This window comes from Diabrotica undecimpunctata, chromosome 5 (genome assembly GCF_040954645.1).
Source record: "Diabrotica undecimpunctata isolate CICGRU chromosome 5, icDiaUnde3, whole genome shotgun sequence".
NCBI lineage: Eukaryota > Metazoa > Arthropoda > Insecta > Coleoptera > Chrysomelidae > Diabrotica > Diabrotica undecimpunctata.
The window spans coordinates 9,160,953-9,176,641 of NC_092807.1; the positions used below are offsets into that span (position 1 = coordinate 9,160,953).

The following is a 15,689-nucleotide window of genomic DNA, read 5'->3' on the forward strand; positions in this document are numbered from 1 at the left end:
ATACGCAAAATAAATAACGATCCAGAAGTTATACTGAATATAAAAATCTGCATGCTTTTTCGTCCACACATTATATATGCTACCAGGTTTGTCAAATATGTTTAGATTTTCTATGGTATCTCTTAAGGTAAGAAAGTAATAATCGACGATTGTTTTATTCATTTTTTGGTCTCGGGCCATATTCATTTGTTGAACTTTTTGCCTAGCTACGTCTGGATGCCTGCTCAAGAAAATATAAGCCATTTTCTACCAGCTTTATTCGACTCTTTAGAAAACGGATTTGGTATGTGATTTGTTGTAGTTCAAGAAAACATACTATTCATTAGAATCTTTCCTGTAATAGGCATTGCTACCTCAGGTAATCTGTGAATTCTTTCTTACAGGATTTTATGTTCTGTGATAAAGACCTAGCGTTGAGCGAGGAATGTTGTAACGCTTAGCAGCACCTTTGATGGACATTCCGTTTGCCATGGCTTGCAGCGCCAAACGTAGATCTTCTTCTGACCACACAACTCGTTTTCTTGGCATTCTGCAAGAGTTTAATATTTGGTCCCTAATATTGTCGATGGCAATGTTACGAATTATTAGCGATGGCAATATTAGAAACAAATGATACACAGAAAAAAAAATCCGTAACTTAAAATTGCTTTTAAAATAATTCATGCAATTCATAAAATAAGAACCACTGAAGTGTGGTTAATAAACCTAACTTCAGTTCAAAGTTATATCTACGCCTCCATATTGTCGCTTTTATCAAACATATAGTTTTTTTGGAATTCCTAACTTATTCATAGCGTTATAAAGACTTGGTCTTAAGACTCTGTCATATGCCGCTTTAAAATCGACCAAAATATGATACATATCTATGTTAAACTCTTGCGATTTTTCGAGGATCTATCGTAGTGTAAAGATCTGGTTAATGGTTGAACGTCCACTCCTGAATCCTGCCTGATAATCTCCTAGAAACGTTTCGGTATAAGGCTTCAATCTCTCGTGCAAAATGTTTGACAATATCTTGTATGCTGTATTTAGGAGAGTTATTCCGTGGTAACTATTGCATTCCAGTTGGTTTCCCTTTTTGTGTTACGGGCAAATTAAGCTTGAGCTCCATTCTACAGGCATTTGCAACTCAGACCAAATTTTACAAACAATTTCTCGCATCACTTTGGTGAGCTGCTCTCCACAGTGTTTAAATAACTCTGCTGGGATGCTGCTTAGGTTTTCTATAGATATTTTCACTTCATCTACCGAGGGGGGTTCCACGAGTTCCTCATTTCGGTATTCCAGCTCTATAGTGTTAGTAGGTTCCCCTTCCAGTAACTCTCGAAAGTGCTCTACCCATCGTAACAGGATATTCTCTTTGTTGGTAAGTAAGTTACCTTCCTTATCATTACAATAGTTGATTCTTGGTTTGAATTCTTTTCTAATAATATTTATTTGATGATAGAATTTTCTTGTTTCTCCGTGACTCATATGGCTTTCGAGCCGTTCTAATATGTCATTTTCCGAGTCTCGTTTCTTTTTTGGGTTTATGCGTTTTTCTCTCTCCTTAAGTTTTTGTATCTATCTATTGTTGTCCTAGTTTTCCGTTGTTGCATGGTCCTAAATGCCTCGTTCTTCTCATCTGTTATTTTTTTTGCGGTCTTGGTCGAAGCAGTCTTTTCTTTCTTGGGTTCGGGATATTCCCAATGTGCTTTCGGATGCTAATTTCAGAGCCTCCTTGCAGTTGTTCCACATTTCCGTGCTTGACTGGTCGATTGCCCAGTTAAGTTAGATAGACTAAAACTGCCGAATAGAAAAAAGTTGCCACCCTACATTGCAGAGACGATACTATCCATGATATGGAGATGGCAGTATTAGGAACGGTGGCAAAAATAAAACAAAAATATCATATTCTTTACACAATTTATTCATTATTATTGATAAATACTACATAATCTACTTATACTTATAATATTGAGCATCCATAAATATACAAGAAGTAGTCTAAGCGTTCAAGTAGCAGAAAAGGGGGTTTTCCAATATTCACCTAACTACACAAAAAAAAACACGAAACAAAACAATATTTCTGCTAGTCAAACAACTGAGACCGATTGGGGATACGCAACACAAATAACACTATATAAATATTAAAAGAGCCGGCGTGTTACAAGAAATGGCTTTTTTCAAAAATAAAATAAAAAAACGACACTCCAAAAACTTGTATAAATACAAAAGTGTAAAAATTTCGTCAGTCATGTTCACTACATGAGGTCAGATTCCAGGAAATGCCCAGTTTTTCATTGCAGTTATTTTCTTATATAAGTAATAGTTACAGAACATTATCATGAAGAGCTCTTTTTTAAAATGTTTTTTCTCACTAACATTCGTAATTTTTTTTAATTTTTATTACAAAATTGACTTGAACATGTTAGTGAAAGATCAAATTGAAAACAAACGGCATACTTTTTATCATACAACAATTCGACACAACAGTTTTAACTGTTTAACTCAAATATGAGAAGCTTTTATTCAATATATAATTACTGAATATATTTTTATTGTAGTAAAAAAAAATAATATATAGTATTAATAGTAATTCACCCTTTCAAGAGGTTTTCTGAGATCTGACCTACAAATATTCTACATAATCGAGTATACATTTATGATGTAAAGTAAAAACAGTCTATTTGTCATAATAGTGACCAGTTAGTCCTAATAAAGAAGATATACCTATTTAATAATAACTTGATCAGGTAACAGGTATCTTTATATACGTTTATTTCGGATTAACTCCAGATACAGAAGTCATTCCTAGTTTGCTTTGGGCTTAAATTAAAAAGACAGGTTATGTGAGGTTAGAAACTAAAAGAAATGAAACTTAGGAGCAGTCTCTTTATTTCTAGAGAGATTATTTGTGCTTATATTAAAAAGAAAGGTTACGTGATGTTACAAACCCAAAAAAAGAAACTTGGGAGCAGTTTCTTCATTTCTAGAGAAAAATTATATTTAAGTTCAAAATATTACAGATTAAATAATGTATGTATTTTTTGGTTTGTTTGGGCATTATATTAATCCGAGATAAGGTCTACAAAGATTAAGGTTATGTTAGATTACGTTTAAATATGTAAATTGAGCTGTTGTATGGTTCTGAAGTAATACATAAGGACTTTGGTCACTGTTTCCTCTTAGATATCTGTTTTTACTCTATTGCACCAATACGCAAAGACATTTTCTTCTTTTATAAAAAAAGGCACGCTACCTAATTAACGTCTGTATTTTTGGCACCCGAGAATGCTTGTTTATATTATTCTTTTGTAAAAAAGTTCTTCGACACTAGTTCGTCAATTTGTATAAAAATGTCTGTATCACTTTGCACAGTTCTCTGGCATTGTCACTAGTTATAAAATAGCAGCAGCTCATCTCCTCCTCTTCGACACTGCTTGGATCATTTGCCTTAACATTGGTTCTGGACTACATTGTTTTGGATCACATTGCATTTGGCCATCTCCACCACATCTAAAACAAAAAAATATTTTAAGTATTAAATCTACATAATATATCAATATATATTTTTAGAAGAGTATAATATAAAAAGAGACGTGTGAGTAAGTTCTCTGAAAATATTAAAGTAGTCATGAAAATCAATCGCCCTTAGGAGTATTAATAATTTTCGTTATGCTTATGGGTTAAATTTGGTTATACCAGCAGTGCTCATGATATCTTGGGTTATACCATCTGAAGAATATCCTACTGTGAGAGAAATTCAACAAAGCTATGTATTGTCTCTTCTTTTATTTAATTTATATGCAGAAAAGATTTTCGGAGCAGATCTCCAGAAGGTATAATTACCAACGGAGTATTCATCAACAACTTAACATATGCTGATGACATAGTTTTTCAGATAAAGATGACTTACAGACTTTTGTATCAAATTGTGATTAAAACAGGTAATTATTTAGTGATAAATAGAAGGGAAACGTGACCCTGGACGACGAAGAATAGCCTGGCTCAAGAATATTAGCTGGTGCTATGCAGTTGACACTACGACACTATTAAAGTCAGCTGCGAATGAAGTAAAGATTATGTGACTTGTAGTCAATTTCCTTGCAACCCAATGCGCTTAAAGAAGAAGAAAATACCAAAAATCTACGAGAAATTTAAACCCTTATGTATCACCTTCTAGGTTGTTCCTAGGTTCCTTAGGTTCTAGGGCTCTTAATGAACATCTAAGACTAATTTTATAGTACTCCATCAAAACACCAAAATAAAGGCATCCGTGATGTTACATGAGAAATTTATAGAGCAGTTGGTCTCTAATTTTGTAGTCCTGTTTCTGGACACATTTGATTCTTCTTTGATATTCAATCATGATCCTGCAATTCTATTTGCCTTACCAATTTGATAACAGGGCATTTGGTCAAACTCCATTTAATGTCTTTCCTTTGTTTCTCGATTTTCCACTGTTTCCTGGTACTAATTAATGCTTTAACTAAACTTGTCAACACAATAAAGAACCTAACATTTACCAGATGCATTTTAAGGAAACAAAGATATTGACTGTTTTGGTCAATCATATTAGATCAGATAATGGTTCCAATTCCCACAAAGAAAAATATCTCATAGAAATGTTTTAAGAGTTAGATAGTTAGATAAGTAGATATTAGATAAACAGCTACTTACGTGCAGTGCATGCATGGCCCTGAAGCAGATCTAATGAAGTCTCCTACATTATACGCCTGCCCCTTGATTTGGCATCCCACTTTCGTAGCTCTACCTCGGTACGCGTGCGCCAAGAAGTGTGGCGGCAGCGTCGTCGTCGTTGTGGTTGTCGTCGTTGTAAAGTTGAGAGCAGTTGCCATCGCAACAGGGCATTCGTATCTTGGACAACAGAAACCTCTGATTGGTTCTTCGTGGCAGTTGGGAATAGGAGGAGGACAACTCTGCTGCAGACAAATTATATCGCTTCTGAAGCAGAAGCAGAAATCACAAGGATCATCTCTTGGAATTTGTTGGGCTGATACGAATACTTTTCCGCCGTATCGGCAGGTTCCTGGACCCAAGGGACTTGGTTCTTCATCGTCATAATCTTCTCCAGGAGAGTGATAATCCGGTAGGTCAGGAACGTGTTCGTGTTCACCAGGAATATTGGCATGTGTAGGTACCAGGGTTGTTGGATGTTCGGATGTTGAAAGCGGAGACAGTGGATGTGACGTGGAGAGCTCACCATCGACGGGGTATATTCTTGTTGTGGCCTCTTGATGAGGTCCAGATGTAAATAATTCCGATGATTCATTCTTTGGACTTTCGGTGGTAATGTGAGGAGACGTAAATATTTCATCTTTAGATGATGACATTTGTGGAGCTTCGGTTTCCGGTTTCACATCAACTGGAGACGTTGTACTATTTGGTTCGCTCTCTGTAGAGGCATTCGATACTTCTGGTTTCAGTCTGTCTTCAATACTTGTTGTGACTGGTTCGCTCTCAGTAGAAGCACTGGACGTTTCTGGTTCGGTAACTGCTTTATTAGTTGTTTCAATTTTTCCTTCCGTTGTTGTCTGTTCTGCTTCAGCAGGGTTGCTCTCTACTGTTGGCTCCACTTCTATTGGTTGCTCTTCAGAAACTGTTGGTCGTGTTGTACCTTCAGATTCTTGTGTCTTTTGTTCTGTAATCGATGGTTGACTTGACTGCTCGGTTACTGGTACACGTAACTCAGGTGTAGTACCTTCAGGTTCATTTGTTTTTTGTTCTGTAACCGGTGACTGACTTGAAGATTCAGTTAATGGTACCTTTTCTTCTGTTGCAGTTTCTGGCTCAGCAGCTGTGGTTTGAACGGGTTCCGAAACTTTTTCGTCTGTAACAGAATCATCGATTGGGAGGTGTGTTGGTTTGATAGTTGCTTCCGTTATGCCAACCTGTTCTGTGGTTTGCTGACTAACTGTCGTCTCCGACGGTTTGGAAGTAGATCTAGTGATAGATTCGTCGTCTAATCTACTCGTGGTTGACTCAGCCTCTTTTGGTACTTCGGTCGAGGTTTCAGATGGTTTTGTAGGTAATATAGCTGATTTTTCAGTTTGTGCTGAAGCTACTGTTGTTACATCTGATTCTTCTTTTGTACTACTAATTGTTGTTGGTTCTTCGTTATCATCATCCTGAAGTTTTGTAGTACCTATTGTGGACGGTTCTTCTTTCTTATCTTCTTCCAATCGTGTCGTACCTATCGTTGAAGCTTCTTCTTTCTTATCTTCTTCTACTTTGGTAGTACCTATCGTCGTAGATTGTTCTTTGTTATCTTCACTCAATTTTGTAGTACTTATTGTCGTTGGTTCTTCCTCCTTACCTTCTTCCAATTTTGTAGTACCTATTGTCGTTGGTTCTTGCTTCTTATCTTCTTCCAATTTTGTAGTAGCTATTGTCGTTGGTTCTTCCTTCTTATCTTCTTCCAATTTTGTAGTACCTATTGTCGTTGGTTCTTGCTTCTTATCTTCGTCCAATTTTGTAGTAGCTATTGTCGTTGGTTCTTCCTTCTTATCTTCTTCTAATTTTGTCGTACCTATTGTCGTCGGTTCTTCTTTTTTATCTTCTTCCAATTTAGTAGTGCCTATTGTCGTTGGTTCTTCTTGCTTATCTTCTTCCAGTTTAGTGGAACCTATCGTTGTTGCCTCTTCTGTATTTTCTGATTGATATTTCGTACTGGCAACTGTTGTTTCTTCTTTGGTCACTGCAACTGGTTCTTCTTTGTCACTGCCTACTGTTGTCACTTCAGCTTTTGTCTCTGATACATTGGTTGTTGTTACTTTTTCTGTAGGACTTCCTTCGGTTGCTCCCGATACTGGTTGAGATTGTGTAACTGCGTTAATTGTTGTATCTTCTGCACCTTCGTCTTTTTGTGTAACTGCAATTTCATTTCTAATTGTGGTTGTAGATTCGACCGGTTCATTTATTTTCATGGATAACGTAGTAGCTTCAGTTTTATGTTGGTCGCTTGGCGCTTCAGTTTCTATTGACGGTTTGGAACTTTGTTCAGTAGACGTTGAAGATGTAGTTTCGGTAATATGTGCTCCTGAATCCAATGGACGTTCTGATTCAATTGTTTCTGTCAGCGTGTAATCTGATGAAGGTTCTGTCGTCGGTTTCTCAGTTTCCTGTTCTGAAATGGGTGTCACCTTCTTAGATGGTTCATTTGAAGAAACTGTAGGTCTTTCGGTTTCAGTTAATTTAACAGTACTTTCAGTTGGTGCTTCCGTCTCTTTAGGTTTTTGAGAAGATTCTGTTTCTGTAGGAGTTTCATCAGTAACTAATTTTTCTTCTGGAGCTTTAGTAGGTAATTGTTCAGACGCAGTTGTATCTGATGATTTAGATTCTTCTGGTTTGTCAGTTGGTAGCTCCTCAGTTGGTTCTACTGTATCTTTAGAGCTTTCTACTGGTAAAATATTAGTGGTAACAGGAGCATCTGTAATTTCTGTTGATTTACTTGTCGTTTCAACATTTTTATCTGTTGTAATATGTATTGATTCTTCTGTGGAACCAACCAGAGGAGTAATTACATCGGTTTCAGTTTTATCATCTCCAGTTTTGGTAGTAATTTCTTCTGGTTTAGCCGATTCTGTGCTGGGAGTAATTCGAATTTCTGTAGTAACTTCTGTTGCTTTTTCTGTAGTTACTTCTTGAACTCTGTCTACCGGGATATGTGCCGTAGGGGTTTCTTGTCCTTCTGTACTTATATCATTTTGTCCTTCGGATTTTATTGTAGAAGACTCTGATTTTTCAGGCATTTGTTTTACAGTAGTAATCTCGCCTTCACTTTGTACTTCAGTTGTTTGTTCTACAGGTGGTACAGATTCACTAGATTTAGATGGAACACATCCTTCTTCGGTACAACTTTCTCCTTCTTTTTGTGTTTCAGTTACCTGTTCAACGGGTGGTACAGTTTCACTAGATTTAGATGGAGCACATCCTTCTTCGGTACAACTTTCTCCTTCTTTTTGTGTTTCAGTTACCTGTTCTACAGGTGGTACAGATTCACTAGGTTTAGATGGAGCACATCCTTCTTCGGTACAACTTTCTCCTTCTTTTTGTGTTTCAGTTACCTGTTCAACGGGTGGTACAGTCTCACTAGATTTAGATGGAGTACATCCTTCTTCTGTACAACTTTCTCCTTCTTTTTGTGTTTCAGTTACCTGTTCAACGGGTGCTTTAGTCTCGCTAGGTTTAGATGAAGTACATCCTTCTTCGGTACAACTTTCTCCTTCTTTTTGTGTTTCAGTTACCTGTTCAGTGGGCGGTGTAGTCTGGCTAGATTTAGATGGAGCACATCCTTCTTCTGTACAACTTTCTCCTTCATGTTGTCTTTCAGTTACTTGGTCAACTGATGGAGTAAACTCGCCTGATTTAGATGGAGCACATCCTTCTTCGGTACAACTTTCTCCTTCTTTTTGCGTTTCAGTTACCTGTTCAGTGGGCGGTGTAGTCTGACTAGATTTAGATGGAGCACATCCTTCTTCGGTACAACTTTCTCCTTCTTTTTGAGTTTCAGTTACATGTTCAGTGGGCGGTGTAGTTTGACTGGATTTAGATGGAGCACATCCTTCTTCAGTACAACTTTCTCCTTCTTGTTGACTTTCAGTTACTTGTTGAACTGTTGGTATAGGCTCACTTGATTTCGATGGAGCACATCCTTCATCTGTACAGACTCCACTTTCTTTTTGAGTTTCAGTTACTTCCTCAACTGGGGGTGTAGACTCGCTTGATTTAGGTGGTGCGCATCCTTCTTCTTCAGTACAACTTTGTCCTTCTTTTTGTGTTTGTGTAGTTTGTTCAACGGGTTCAGTCGAATCATTTGTCTTTGATGGAACACATTCCTCTCCTGTACAGCTTTCACCTTCTTTTTGTGCCTCCGTTACTTGCTCAGCAGGTGAAGTCGACTCGCTTGGTTTGGATGGTGCACAGGCTTCTCCCGAACAGCTTTCTACTTTAATAACGGGTTCTGTAATTTCATTCTCAGTTACATCATGCTGATTAGTGACAGAAGCTACTGTTGTTGATTTCTCTGTGTCTTCTGAACTTGAAATTCTGACTGTGGTCACTGTTTCTGGCGATTTAGTTTCGTCCTCTGGCAATCCAGTAGATTTAGCGGCTGTAGTTACAGATTCTTCTAGAATGGGTGTAGTTGTTTCAATAACTTGACTGCTTGATTCCATTCCACTATCTAACGTTGTCGTACCTGAAAAGTAAAAATAAATAATAAATAAAAATTTTAAAAACTCGCTTTTCTTTTCGTAAGCTTAAAATATGACACTTACTGCATTGGAATACAGGGCAGCAACTATTTTCTGGTCTTGGTACTACAGTAACACAATCCTTCGGTGCATCTGGACATGGAACATGGGAACATTTGAGGATAGAGCTGACACACTTACAGGCAACTTGGCAGTGATTGACAGGAGGCACATTGGAGTTGTTGTTGTATGTACGTCCTTCTACCAGACAGCTACCCTCTCCAGGAATACCATGGACTCTTTCTTCAATTGTAGTTACCTCTGGTTCTTCTGGAATTTCTGTGGCAGTAACATCTGGAGTTGCATCGTGTTGGGTTGCAGTTTCAGGTTGTTTCGATGGAATAACAGTTATGGGCTCTGAAGTTGCATCACTGGAGCTTTCTGGTCTTGTTTTTGAATCTGTAGTTGCTTCTGCTGATTTTGTTTGATCTGAGGGCACAACAGGTGCTTGTTGTGTGGATATTTCTTCCGAAGTTGTAACAGACTCAGGCTGTTTAGTTTCTCCAATTGGTTCCTGAGTTGATTTGGTAGCGCTATCCTCTGCAGTTTGGCTTTCGGTAGATTCTGTCTCTTGTGGTTGTTTGTCAGTTGTTACCGAAGGAATGATTTCATTCTCTCTAATATCATGTGATGTAGTTTCTGCTTGAGTTTCTGTTGTAATCTCTGGCAACTTAACTTCTGTTGAACTTTCTGAAATGTCTTTGGGCGTTGTAGATTCATGAGCTGAACTTTCCGCTGGTACAGTTTGCTTAACTCTTGGTTCTGTTGTTTGAACTTCAGCTTCTGTTGTGGTACCAACGGTTGGACCTTCAGTTTCTGATATGGTTGGTGTTTTGTCAGTAATATCTAAAGGCTTCTGCGTTTCTTTTTCAGTTGTTTCTTTTAATGGGCCCTCGGGTATTTGGTTAGATTCAGTATGGTCTTTTTCAACAGACGTGGGTTTTTCCGAACTTGAAGGAGCTTGGTCTTGTGTGCCACACGTTTCTTTGGTACATACAGCTTTCGGTATTTCATTAGATTCCTTTACTGGTTCTTGTGTTGTTGGGATCTCCGCCTTAGGAGGTTCAGTTGTTTGAACAGCTAGACCTTCTGTCACAGTTTCTGCTGGTTTTGTGGTCTCTGCGGGTTGTTCTTTAGTTGGCACTATTGTTTCAGATTTGTGATCCATTGAAAGTGGTTTTTCAGTTTCGTTTAATGGCGCACTTGTGACTATCTCCATTTCTTCTATTGTTGTCAATTCAGCAGCTTTCGTGGTAGGTGTTTCAGTTATTGGTTTAGTTTCTTTAGGACCTTCTGTAGATGTAACCTTCGAAGGTTCCGTTTCTTTAGCGTTTTCTGTGGATGATTCTTTTGTAGGCTCGTCTGATTCTGCCTTATTAGGTTCTTCTGTAGGTAGATTCTTAGGAGGTTGTGTTTCTATAGGTTGTTCATTAGGTGATTCTGTTTCTTGAGTTTTGTCTGTAGATGGGGCTTTAGATGGTTCTGTTCCTTCAGGTTCTTCTGTAGAAGATACCTTGGGAGCTTCAGTTTCTTCAGACTTTTCTGTAGCCAATTCTGTAGGACGGTCTGTATCTTGTGAGACTTCTATAGGTGGCAAATTAGTGGGTTCCGTTTCGTCAGATACTTCTGTCGGTGAGGCTTTAGTGGCTTCTGTTTCTTGAATTCGTTCTGTTGTTGCCTTTGTCTGTGGAGGTAATGTTTCTACTGGTTCAATTTTTTCCGTAATAGTTTGTGTTTCTAAAGATGTTTCAGTAGTTGCATCAGGTTTGGATGGTTGCGTTTCTGTTGATTGAGATTTTGTTTCCGTTGTTTGTTCACTAGTTATATCTCTATTGGGCGCTGGTGTTTCTTCAGGCAACTTCGTGGTGATACCTGATTCAGTAGGTACTTGCTCCTCAGTAGGCTGTGTGTCTTTGGGTTTTTCGCTTGATTCATCTGCTACTTCAGATTGTGTTACAGATGTAATGGGTTCCGTAGTCACATCTCTAGGAGATTGTGTTTCTTGAGCTTTTTCAGATGGTCCTTGAGTATTTTCAGTCAAGTCTTGCGCCTTCTGCGTGGCTTCTTGAACCTTCTCAGTGGTTTCTTGAGCTTTCTCAGTTGTTTCGTGATTTTCCTCAGTCGTAGATTCTTTCTGTGGAGGTTGTGTTTCTATTGGTTGTAATCTAGTAACTCCTGGTTGCTCTGTTGGAAGTGATTCTGTTATTGTATCTAATTTAACAGAGTCAGTGGCTTTAGTAGTTTCTAGTTCAGTTGTAACATCTGATTTGGAACTTTCTGTTTGGGACTCTTCTGGTTTGGATGATTCACTAGTAACATCTACGGGAGCAGAAGTATCTTTTGTAACTTCCTGTTTATATGTAGTTTCAAATGGTTTTTCTGTTTCTATAGGTTGCTCACTAGTGATATCATTAGGCTCTTGGGACTCTTTAGGTCCTTCAGTCGTTTCAGCTTTGGGCAATTCTGTTTCTTTGTCCTTTACTGTCGTTATTGGTTCTTCTTCAGGAAGTTTGGTAGTTTCAGCAGCCTGTCGGATAGTTGTTTCTTCAGAAATAGCTACTCGTTGTGTTGTTACCTCTTCTTTAACAACGGTTGTTTCTTGAGGAGTTATGTCAGCGTAAGTGCCTTTATCTGTTTCACTTTCAGTAGTATCTTTAGGTAACTTGGTAGTGCTTTCTTCGCCTTCTTTGGATGGTTCTTGTGTTGTTGGTTTTCTGGTTTCTCCTTCTTTGTCTATTGGTCTTGTTCGTTCGTCTTCAAAGCCTGAGGGTAATGATGTAGATGTGTCTTTACTGGCAACGGTCGAAGTGTGGTGGTCTTCTGGTTCTTCTGGTTCTTCAGTTTCGTCATGAGCAATTGTTTCATGTTGAGCAGGTTCTGTTACTTTCTCTATTGGAGCTTCAGTATCTTCTTGTGTCTTCTCAGTTGGGGTTTCATGAATTTCCGGTTGTTTTGTAGGTTCTTTCGAAATTTCTGTGGTAGGCTCCTCTGATTTATCGGTTTTCTTTGGTTCTTCAGTATTACCGAATACTAAAGATGATATTGTTTGTGCAATTTCAGTTACTACTTCTGTCACTACAGAGGTCAATCTTTCGGTAGTAGTTTCTGGTTTCGTTTCTGCAGCATCTGTACTGAATTCTCCCCTGTCTTTAAGGTCGGGGGTAACGATTTCTTCGGGTTTACTTGTTTGTGATTCTGGAGTTACAATTGAAGGCTGCGTTGTAGTAACCTCATAGGACGATATAGTTGTTAGATCCTCTTCTGAAATCATATTGCAGTCATAAGTATCGGGACAACAGTGGCCTTCTTTTCGTGGAAGAGCTTTACATTTGACTTTATCCAAAGGAGTTGGTCCACATTCTTGAACGGCACAGACAATATCGCCTCTCATACAATAACACTTTTCGCATGGTATGTCCTTCTTGACCAAAGCACCATCGGCATATAGTTCATTGCGGTAGGTGCAGTGTGTTGGAACTGCAGTAGTAGTCGGAATAAGAGTGGTTGTCGGTACTTCTGTAGTCGTTGTAGTAAGAAGAGGTCTGGCGGTTGTTTCGATCTCGGGATATTCTGGATGATCTAAAAAAGAAAAAAAATAGTTTTTATTTTCATTGCAGTTTTAAACTTTTTCAGGTAATCTTACCGCAATCATATCGCAATGGACAGCAAACTCCTTCGAGATATACAGGTTTGCAGCCTTCGACCAATTTTCCAGTTAAGGTACATTCTTGTATGATACAGGCAGTCTTGTTTCTAATGCAGTAGCAAACCTCGCAAGGGTTGTTGGGATTTGATGGCACTTTAGCACCGTCAGCGTAGAACAAGTTATCTATTGAGCAACCATATTCGTTGAGGTGACCTATCGCTGTAGATGGTGTCGTTGAGGCGTGGGGGACCAGCTGAACAGGAACTGAACAAAATAAAAAGAATCTTTATTACTGGTCTTATACAGTGATTATTGCTATAACTATTGAGACACACCAGGGATAGGTTACTTGAACCAAAATTGCATTGCACCAAGTCTCGATAATTATATTTTAAAGAAGTACTTTTGTTAATAGGAAATAATTTAGCTTACCTTCGGGGCAGGTAATAGTTGGACAGCATTGGTCGGGTTTCTTTTCTACTTTACAGTCTTGTCCGATGGCTTTCGTGAAAGGACACACCCTAAGGTAGCACATTAACATCCTATTGTGGCAAGTGCAATTTAAACATGGCTCGTTCGTTATTATCCTATCACCTTCATCGTAGTGCTCGAAATTATAGTAACAGCCAGTTGCGTCAGCGACTGAAACAAAATAAATAATTAATATACGTAGAAAAAAGTGTTTGGCTACGCCACTGGTAGTCAAATATTTTTTCCCGCGAGTAATAATCCTACCGAGTAGTTTTTCACCAAAACCCAGAAAAGAATAAGTTAGGTTGTTATTAGTATGATGTTAGAAATCACCGATTTTAGAAACCACCGAATGTGGACGCCGCTTTTAATAAGTAAGAGTTAAAAAACCACGGACTTTGAAAGCAATAGTTAGTTTTTATTAGAGTACTAACATTGAGTATTCAGCAAGTTAAGTATTCAATTAAAAAAATTTTAAAAATTGAAACAGTAAATCGATTAATGTGCACACAACTGTCAACTGCATAGGACCAATCTGTCCAATAAACAATACTAGTAAGTACTTAATATAAGTAATAAATATAAAAACAATATGGTAAAACAGAATTGTAAAACACTAGTCATGCAAAAGGATCCTTATGGACTCCAGATTACTGGTTGTAATGGTTCAGCAGCCTCAGAATGGTACACCCCAATCTTCTTTATACAAGAGCTACCATTTTATTGCGAGGTAAGAATACAACAAGTACAGACGACGCAATACTACTCTCTCAAAGTGAAGATGATTTACACCGTATGCTGCACCAATTTAATTTAATTTAATAATTAATTTAATTTAATTTAACATAATCGCCAGAAAATTTAACATGTTAATTTCCTCAAAAAGGCAAAATGCATGGTTACAACATCAAATTTTTTAAGATGTAAATTGGACCTGGAAGGTCAGGTAATAGAACAAGTGATGGAGTTTAAATATATAGGCATCACATTATCTATCTACGGAAAGCTCGAAACAGAAGTCGAAGATCAGGTGAATAGAGCAAACAGAGCCGCAGGTTGCTGAATTAAACAATATGGAGAAATAAAAATATCGAAAAAGAAATGAAAGGCAGAATTTACAAAACAGCCATCAGACCAATAATGACATATGCGCAAAGACACGACCTGACACAGAGAGGACAAAAAGGATGTAAGGAACAGCAGAGATAAAAAACGGATAGTAAAACACTATGGGGCAGAGCTAGAAGTACAGATATACGACGTAGATGCAAGGTGGGTAACATCAAGGACTGGGTAAGAAATAGAAGAGTAGAATGGAATGATCATACAAGCCGAAAACAAATAGAGTAGTAAAGACGTCTAGAGACGATTCCCCAATAGGAAGACGATCAGTGGAAGACCACCAAAACGATGGAACGACAACTTACTGGAGGCACACTGAAAAATGAATCATGTCTATATAAAAAGAAGACGAAGAAGTACTTGTCCATAACGCCCTGCTACATAACATATTACACTATTTTCCCTGTAAATTTTGCAATTTTTTCGGCTTCCTTTATTTTAAAAGGAAGATATGATGGCTTTATTTCATTTTTTGGGTGGAGGCCCGTCTTCTACTTATCTTATTAGAGATACGTGCAAGGATCTCCATTAATTTATCGAAAGCTGCTTTGAGTAGTTTGTTACTTAAATTTCCTGGACCAGGAGCTTTTCTATTTTTTAGCTGCATGAGGCTTTTTCGTACTTCGGCTGTAGTTATTATGACTTCTTGTTGAACATTCCCTTCGTAGATTTCTTCTGAAGCGTCTTTATAAAATTCGGTTTTATCTCCTGTTAGGAGCTTATGAGAATATTCTTTTCACTCTTGAATGTTAATAAGATGTAGTCCTGTAGCGTCTTTATTCTGTGTTTGTAGTCCTCTAATAACTTTCCAGGCTCTATTTGATCTTGTATTTTTGGCACACTTATTTACTTCTTCGCATATTCTTTCCCAGTAATTGTTTTTAACATTCTTTACTTCATTTGTTACTGTGGTCCAGCAAACAAAAAATTTATATCCAAAGTCACGCGTCGTAACTGGTCAAAAGTAGCCGGTATTATGTGTCAATCATGAATTATCGGAAATTGTGAATTCGATCATTGGTGGCACGTAAGAAAATGCTTATAATAATAAAAATAATACATTAGATCTAGTATATTAATAAGTATTCAGATTAAAACTAGCTTCTATAGAGTCGCGGATAATCCCCTTGCGGATGGGTGGGAGTCGAATATATATTTAAAGATCTAAAATACCCAGATTAGTATATTCTTTT

At 37.8% G+C, this 15,689-nt stretch overlaps 1 protein-coding gene across 2 annotated transcripts in view; it reads right to left on the reverse strand.

The window, feature by feature from the left end:
- Positions 1–1,888: 1,888 nt before the first annotated feature.
- The window catches only part of tnc (tenectin), a 195,224-nt gene continuing 181,423 nt past the window's right edge, over positions 1,889–15,689 (reverse strand). For both annotated transcript variants that reach the window (XM_072531431.1, XM_072531430.1), the window contains exons 4-8: positions 13,336–13,545; positions 12,901–13,167; positions 9,282–12,836; positions 4,663–9,202; positions 1,889–3,498 (exon numbers count right to left, since the gene is read on the reverse strand). In XM_072531431.1, coding sequence (XP_072387532.1) covers positions 3,399–3,498; positions 4,663–9,202; positions 9,282–12,836; positions 12,901–13,167; positions 13,336–13,545 — 8,672 coding nt within the window. In that variant the 3' untranslated portion in view covers positions 1,889–3,398. The remainder of the gene's footprint in view (positions 3,499–4,662; positions 9,203–9,281; positions 12,837–12,900; positions 13,168–13,335; positions 13,546–15,689) is intronic.